The 8,329-nt window shown below is 45.6% G+C and overlaps 1 protein-coding gene across 1 annotated transcript in view; it reads right to left on the reverse strand.

The window, feature by feature from the left end:
• The window catches only part of LOC306924398 (solute carrier organic anion transporter family member 1C1-like), a gene marked incomplete at both ends in the record, with an annotated part of 29,381 nt that extends 22,572 nt beyond the window's left edge, over window positions 1–6,809 (reverse strand). The window contains 5 exons of the mRNA XM_079502892.1: window positions 2,228–2,374; window positions 3,483–3,595; window positions 4,302–4,434; window positions 5,836–5,977; window positions 6,753–6,809. Coding sequence (XP_079359018.1) covers window positions 2,228–2,374; window positions 3,483–3,595; window positions 4,302–4,434; window positions 5,836–5,977; window positions 6,753–6,809 — 592 coding nt within the window. The remainder of the gene's footprint in view (window positions 1–2,227; window positions 2,375–3,482; window positions 3,596–4,301; window positions 4,435–5,835; window positions 5,978–6,752) is intronic.
• Window positions 6,810–8,329: the final 1,520 nt, after the last annotated feature.

The following is an 8,329-nucleotide window of genomic DNA, read 5'->3' on the forward strand; positions in this document are numbered from 1 at the left end:
ACATGTTACCAATACTATGCAGACATAGGGAAGAGCACTCAGCCCATGCCCAGTGGCGTATCTACAATAAGGCGAGGACAGGCGTCCGCCTGTCCAAATCCATTTTCTGCCTGGCCAAGATGTAATTCTTGCCTGCTCAAAATGTAATGCCTGTAAATGCCACTGCCCCTGCCAAGTAGATAGTTTGATAACCATGCAATGGTAAAGCGATAGACGCTTGAACCATTATATTAGTAATTGTACTGCCAAGCACAAACAAGTATTACCCAAACAGCAGCTGAGCGGATCACACTCAAGCTATGAAATACAAGCACTATGCCTATCTCAGATAGCAGTACACACTTAAGTTAAGCTGTGACGTTAAGCACACTGTGACAACATTGTCATATTCCTGCTTGATATAACGAGCAAAACAAACTAGCAAGTCAGCACTGAGCTGCGTTTACAACTTGACATGCATTTGAAAAAGTTTGTTCCTTAACCAGAAATCGTCTGGGGAGGAGCGCTCATTAACGTCACGACCACACAAACCTCCTCTTGGTAGACATCGTTGCAACCAAGCGCCACATGTGGTTGATTGCACGTCTGCGACAGAGCAAAACACTCTTCTGCAGAAAACACGTGGAGAGGAGTGGTCATTCAACATGACTAGCGTCGCGGCAGTCGCTCTATCGAGGCGAAGCACACCTCTATGAGCCCATAGTTACCAACGCCATAAAACAATGCTGTGTTGCTGTTCATTTTAGTATCGTGCCGCGGCCATTCAACGTGAGTATTGATTAATAGTCAATAAGCGCCGCCGCGGTCGCTCTGTCGAGGCGAAGCACACCTCTGCGAGCCACATTAACCGCACACAGTCACCACGAAACATTAAATACAAAGTTAGCTTTTAGTTAGTGAACACACAACCGCTAACCCTTAATGCATTAATCGGGAGGATGGACGGCCACTGCCGCCAACGACAATTCAACAAATCATACAAGTTGGATTTCAGCGAACAAACACTGTCACCAACCCAATGTAACGCCACACAGCAAAGCGAAAATAACGCAATGCTGTAGCAGGCACGCCCGCCGGGCAAGTAAAGTAACACGCAACTTACCTGTAGAAAATAAAGTCCAACATAATAGTTGGACCAGGGAGCCCGGCGGAAAATTATCGCCGCCATGAAGCCTCTGGAGGACGCAAGGTAGCTCCAACCGAACGGTTACGAGGCTTATTAGGCATGGCCGGCGTCGAGAGCCCCCCCCATACAGCCTCAAAGGGCTAGTAGCAGGAGCTCAATAAAATAAATCGACCTGCGCTCAAAGGCGAAAAGATGAAAGAGGATGAACCCTGTGAACTGGGCACCTATATCGGTGGCTCACGCCCACAGGGGGTCACGAGTGACAGTGTTGGTATTAATATTCGACCTCTGCGCGTGCGCGCGATGTATATCCAGGTGATGAAATCACCGCCCTCTGGCGGTCAGTAGGTATGAAATAGAATCTCACCTATGTATATAAGGCAGTGTTGTCCTCAGTATAACTGACCTATGTAGAAGGCAGTGTTCTTCTCAGTATCTCACCTATGTAGAAGGCAGTGTTCTCCTCAGTATCTCACCTATGTAGAAGACTTGTTCTCCTCAGTATCTCACTTATGTAGAAGGCAGTGTTCTCCTCAGTATATCTCACCTATGTAGAAGGCAGTGTTCTCCTCAGTATCTCACCTATGTAGAAGACTTGTTCTCCTCAGTATCTCACCTATGTAGAAGGCAGTGTTCTCCTCAGTATCTCAGCTATGTAGAAGACTTGTTCTCCTCAGTATCTCACCTATGTAGAAGGCAGTGTTCTCCTCAATATCTCACCTATGTAGAAGACTTGTTCTCCTCAGTATCTCACCTATGTAGAAGGCAGTGTTCTCCTCAGTATCTCACCTATGTAGAAGACTTGTTCTCCTCAGTATCTCACCTATGTAGAAGGCAGTGTTCTCCTCAGTATCTCACCTATGTAGAAGACTTGTTCTCCTCAGTATCTCACCTATGTAGAAGGCAGTGTTCCCCTCAGTATCTCACCTATGTAGAAGGCAGTGTTCTCCTCAGTATCTCACCTATGTAGAAGACTTGTTCTCCTCAGTATCTCACCTATGTAGAAGACTTGTTCTCCTCAGTATCTCACCTATGTAGAAGACTTTTTCTCCTCAGTATCTCACCTATGTAGAAGGCAGTGTTCTCCACAGTATAACTCACCTATGTAGAAGGCAGTGTTCTCCTCTCGGGAGAAGTCGTCCAGGTAGGACACTCCTAAAGACACGACGGGAGTCTCTCCCATGCCTCGGAGCATGTTCCCCACAAACACATACACCCACATGGAGGAGCCAGTCTCCTTCTCACAGTCTGGGGGGAAACACAAGGCACAACTAGACTCAGCTGGTGCAGTCAGAAACATGCTTTTGCCAAGTTCATTTTCTAGTAGTAAGGGCATTTTATCAGGTATTTGACCAATCTGGGAACCAAATCGTTACCAAGAAATGTATTCACCAATGTGTTTCTAAAGGTGTCTAATACCATGTACTAAAAGTTTGAAATTCAACTCCTGTGGGAAATTTGAGTTATTAGCATAATATGTGACCATACCATTAACATCCTATATAAGGAAAAAAATAATAATAACATTTGAATCATTCTTTAAGTAGCATGTCACATATGAAGCTAGGGGGTTTCCATGATTCTGAATCCATTCCGAGCATTAGTTTTGCACACAAAAAACACTCATTGGGCTAAATTCGGCCATAACCACTGTTTTTCCTCCCAAGGAGGGTTTTTTGTGCAAAACTAATGCTTAAAACTAATGGATTCAGAATCATGAAAACCCCCTAGTTTCATATGTCCAATGCTACTTAGAGAATGATGAAATTTGGATTTATTTTTGCCTTATAGGCCTATAGGATGTTAATGGCATGGTCACATATTATGCTAATAAGTAAAATTTCCCACGGGAGTTGAATTTCAAACTTTTAGTACATGTTATTAGACACCTTTAGAAACACATTGGTGAAGACATTTCTTGGTAAAGATTTAGTGTCTGTAGTGTCACCTGCTTTATGGTGTCTGTAGTATCACCTGCTTTACGGTTGTCCTGCAGACAGCAGTGTGTCTGTAGTGTCACCTGCTTTATGGTGTGTCTGTAGTGTCACCTGCTTTATGGTGTGTCTGTAGTGTCACCTGCTTTATGGTGTGTCTGTAGTGTCACCTGCTTTAAGGTGTGTCTGTAGTGTCACCTGCTTCACGGTGTGTCTGTAGTGTCACCTGCTTTATGGTGTGTCTGTAGTGTCACCTGCTTTATGGTGTGTCTGTAGTGTCACCTGCTTTATGGTGTGTCTGTAGTGTCACCTGCTTTATGGTGTGTCTGTAGTGTCACCTGCTTTATGGTTTGTCTGTAGTGTCACCTGTTTCACGGTGTGTCTGTAGTGTCACCTGCTTTACGGTGTGTCTGTAGTGTCACCTGCTTTATGGTGTCCTGCAGACGGCAGCTCCTCCGGCTCTCTGCTGGAAATGCAGGGTCCCGTGTCTGTAGCGTTGGCGTGTGCGTTAGTCATACTGCTCTCATACGTGTACCTGAGACATGGAGACAGTCATGACAAACACACGATCATCACCTGTCATCATGACCATGATCACAATATCCGTCGTGGAAAAGTAACTACGTACAATTTTGAGGTAAAACTTTCATTCGTAGGCAAAGGCTGAGGTCACACGCACCCTGGGCAAGACCTACGCTGTAGAGGCTATCATTTGTTTGCGGAAGTATCGCCCAAGGAAATTACGTTGAATGCTTTACAAATCAGTTCACATTCTCCGCGAATGAAACAAGTGGTGTGATTGGTCGGGAAAATATCGTATCCGGGGGAAATACATCTGACGGATGTTCCGGACGATACATCCGCCGATAGCTTCTCTGCCTTACGTTGTGACGAGGCTTTTCTCTTCGCAGATAAGTAAGCCTGGGACTGAGGCTAGGTCACACGGGGAAAAGATTTTTGTGGTAAAAGATTTGCTCAAACTTTCTAAAAATGTATGAAGAAAATAATAATAATTTGAGAACGCACATAAATAATTTTTCACCAAATGTATCGAACTGTGGGGAATATAAATTGACAATAATGAGGGTGGCTGATTTGACGTGTGGCATTTGCAGCCATGGAGTGTTTAATGGCCTTTTGAAGTTATGAGATGGTCTAGGCAGGGGTCCTTGAAACGAAAGCCTTTGAGAATGACAAATTATGAATTATCAAATTATGAATGGAAGTGTGTGTTTACTGACCGTTCCATGAAGAAGTGAGGCAGGGCACTGCAGAACGCCCCGGCAGCCATGACCAGACAGCCAGCCGCGATCAGCCTGGGGCGATGGAGCTTACCCCCAAAGTAGCTCACAAAGGCTATTACTAACAGGTTGCCTGGGAGAGATGGATAGATGAATGAATGGATGATCCCACTGAGCATTGTTTTAGTCTATTAGACGTCTAAATGACCGTCTAAAAATACGTTTCTTTAGTGGTCTAGGCTTAGACGTTAAAACAACGTTGTTTCAACGTCTATTTATAGACGGTTTGGATCTTGATTAGCCAGTCTATTTTTAGACCGTCTATAAATAGACGTTGAAACAACGTTGTTTCAACGTCTAATCTAAGCCTAGACTGCTAAAACTTTCATTTTTAGACTATTTTTACCCAATTTCTTAGACGGCAATTTAGCCTTCTAAAAGCCGACTATTGCTCAGTGGGATGGATGTATGGATGAATGGATGAATGAATGAATGAATGAATGAATGAATGAATGAATGAATGAATGAATGAATGGATGGATGGATGGTCCCAATAAAAAAAAAGAGAGGAAAAAGAGAAACCCACCAAAATGTAATAGATTTTTTTTTGTATTCATTAAAAATCAACAATAAAACAGTGTTCACCTGCTTAGCCTATTTGGATAATATTAGAATTTCGAAGATCTAAATCAAATGTGTATACACATATTGTGCGGCTAGCTAGGCCTATAACTGATAATGTGCACGTCAAATAGTTTTTTCATCCTACTATAAATGCAGTGGTGGAAAAAGTACGGAATTGAAAATGTACTTGAGTAAAAGTACAAAAGTATCTGCATCAAAATGTACTTAAAGTACTAAAGTAGTAAAAGTAAAAGTACTCATATTGTAGAATGTCCCATTTCACAAGTTCAAAATGTATACAAAATCTATTGAAAATAGCAGATCTACAAGCTCACAATGCGCCGCGATATGAAAAGGGTTGAAAACCACTTATTTAGACTGTGTCCCAAAAGAGAGATTTGAGTGTGATGTCTCCCTGGGACCCAAACTAGTGAAAATAAGCTGAAGATCGGCTATTTTCGCGACTTCTGAAAAACGTGTTTTCTAATTTATGGAATTTCTTAGATTTTTATTTTATTTCTTCATGAAATTACTGAACAAAATCATTGAATTTGTTATAAATTAATTCATGAGAAATGTTGCCCTTTTTTTTGGGAACATTTATTTGAAAAAGTTTCGAAATAATAATTAAAAACAAAATGTAGGAAACAAAAAATTAAAGGGACCCACTACAATGTGACCGCGACCCATGCAGTCTTGGGGAACAAAACCCTAACCTCCCACGGGGCAGCACACCTAAACCTAACCTTAACCCTCTCCCAACCCTTAACGCACCCCTCACCAACCTTAATCCGGTCGTTTTAACGCACCCCTCACCAACCTTAATCCGGTCATTTTAACGCACCCCTCACCAACCTTATGTCTAACCAATGACTAGTCTAAACTAAGTATGCACCCCGGCTAAACGTACCCATCTCAAAGCTTCCATTGATGACTCCTATGAGTGAGCTGGGAATCCCAAACCTCCTTTCAATCTGGATGATGGAGCTCTTCATGTAGGCGTCCCCAAAGGACTTGGCAAAGTACAGGTAACACATCGACGCAATGAAAATCTGCAGAACGCATGCACGCACACACGCACGCACAGACATGCACACGCACACACACACACACACACACACACACACACACACACACACACACACACACACACACACACACACACACACACACACGTTTATACATGCAGGTGATGACAAAGTCGTTTGATGTGTATACACGTTGATGACAAAGTGTTTGATGTTTCTACACGGTGATGACAAAGTCTTTGATGTTTATACACGTTGATGACAAAGTCTCTGATGTTTAAACACGTTGATGACAAAGTATTTGATGTTTAAACACGGTGATGACAAAGTATTTGATGTTTATACACGTTGATGACAAAGTCTTTGATGTTTAAACACGGTGAGGACAAAGTGTTTGATGTTATACACGGTGATGACAAAGTGTTTGATGTTTATACATGGTGATGACAAAGTGTTTGATGTTTATACACGTTGATGACAAAGTGTTTGATGTTTAAACATGGTGAGGACAAAGTGTTTGATGTTTTACACTGTGATGACAAAGTCTTTGCTGTTTATACACGTTGATGACAAAGTATTTGATGTTTAAACACGGTGAGGACAAAGTGTTTGATGTTTTTACACGGTGATGACAAAGTGTGTGATGTTTAAACACGGTGATGACAAAGTGTTTGATGTTTAAACACGGTGAGGACAAAGTGTTTGATGTTTTACACGGTGATGGCAAAGTGTTTGATGTTTATACACAGTGATGACAAAGTCTTTGATGTTTATACACGGTGATGACAAAGGTGCTGACCTTGAGCTTGGAGCAGCAAGGCTCGCGTGGCCCCGCCTCCTTGGTGTCAACGCTCATTATGTCACCGTGTAGGTGTGGTCAGAAGACACAGGAAGACGGAGATGCACCAGATCTGTCAAATGCAGTCACGTTAGTTACAAATGCACTTTGCATACTTGCATACAGGAATGTCCACGACCTGTGCAGGAATGGGCAAAGCCACGGGGTAATCCACAGAGCGAGGCGCAGTCACGGCGTAATCCACAGAGCGAGGCGTCTCAACAGCTGTGTGTGGAGGAGCAGGGACCTTTCGAAGACGGCTGGAGTGCCAACGAGAGCCATCGTTGAACAGGTAGGTGGTGGGGCCCAGCCAGCGAACAACTTGAAGGGGGGAGGACCAGAATGAAGCCATTTTATTGTCCCGGTGAGGCCGACGGACCCTGACCCAGTCACAGGCGGCGATGAGCGGCTCCTTAGCCCGTTTTGACTGATCGTGGCGGCGCTTCATCTGAGCCTGCTGACGGGAGACCGAGCCTCTAACCATAGGGGAAGGGGGCGGGGAAACGGGCGTAGTGGAACGAAGCCTGTCAAGGGGCAATGCGAGCTCCCGGCCCAGCATGAGGGAGGCCGGGGAGACGCTCGTGGTCGAGTGCTTGGTGGCTCTATAGTGCAGCAGAGTATGACGGAGGGCCTGGGAAAACGAGCACCCTTGTGCCATGTGTGCCCTGATGCCGTTTTTCAGAGACTGGTTGAAACCACCGTTGGCCTGGGGGTGGTAGTACGCAGTGCACACGTGTCGGATACCCTTGCTCTGGAGGTAGTTAGTGATCTCTGCGGACACCATCTGGGGCCGTTGTGACGGTCCGGGGAAGGCCCCAGCGGGAGAAGAGAGAGTCCAGGAAGTCGGTGAGGACCCGAGAGGTCACAGAACCGGTAGGAGCAACTTCCGGCCATTTTGAGTCGTCGTAGACAACCATCAGGGAGCGCTGATGGTGTGGGACCCCGTGGATCTCGCCACAGACGTCCAGCTGCAGGTGATCCCAGGGCTGAGAGGGCCAGGCGAGAGGCTGCAGGGGAGGGGGCGGCTGGTGGCCTGTCTTGCCACTAACGAGGCAGGCAGCGCAGTCCTTGACCAAGGCCTCGATGTCCCGGTCTATCCCTGGCCACCACACCAGGTCCCTGCAGCGCTGTTTCAGCTTCACGATGCCCAGGTGGCCCTCGTGCGCCATGGACAAGACGCATGCACGCAGGGCACCAGGAATCACTGTGCACAGCCCACGTGCCACACAGGTGTCATTCCAACATGAGAGCTCCTGACACACACGGGAGAACGCAGCAAGCTCCCCCGGGACCACATGAGGCCAGCCATCGTGAATGTAGGTAGGTGCGGAGGGCAGAAAGGATGAGGTCCTGCTCAGAAGCGTCCTTGAGCTCCTGCAGAGAGACAGTGGCCTGAAGCGGCGCATGCAACAATGTTAACAATGTCCCGTTCAATACAGTCAGTGTCGACATGCAGGGCTGGGGCCGGGGCGGGGACAGATCGGGACAGCAGGTCAGCCACAACATTGTCTCTGCCCGGGGTGAATTTCAGATTGAAA

This window comes from Electrona antarctica (genome assembly GCF_951216825.1).
Source record: "Electrona antarctica genome assembly, chromosome: 6".
NCBI classification, from domain to species: Eukaryota; Metazoa; Chordata; class Actinopteri; order Myctophiformes; family Myctophidae; genus Electrona; species Electrona antarctica.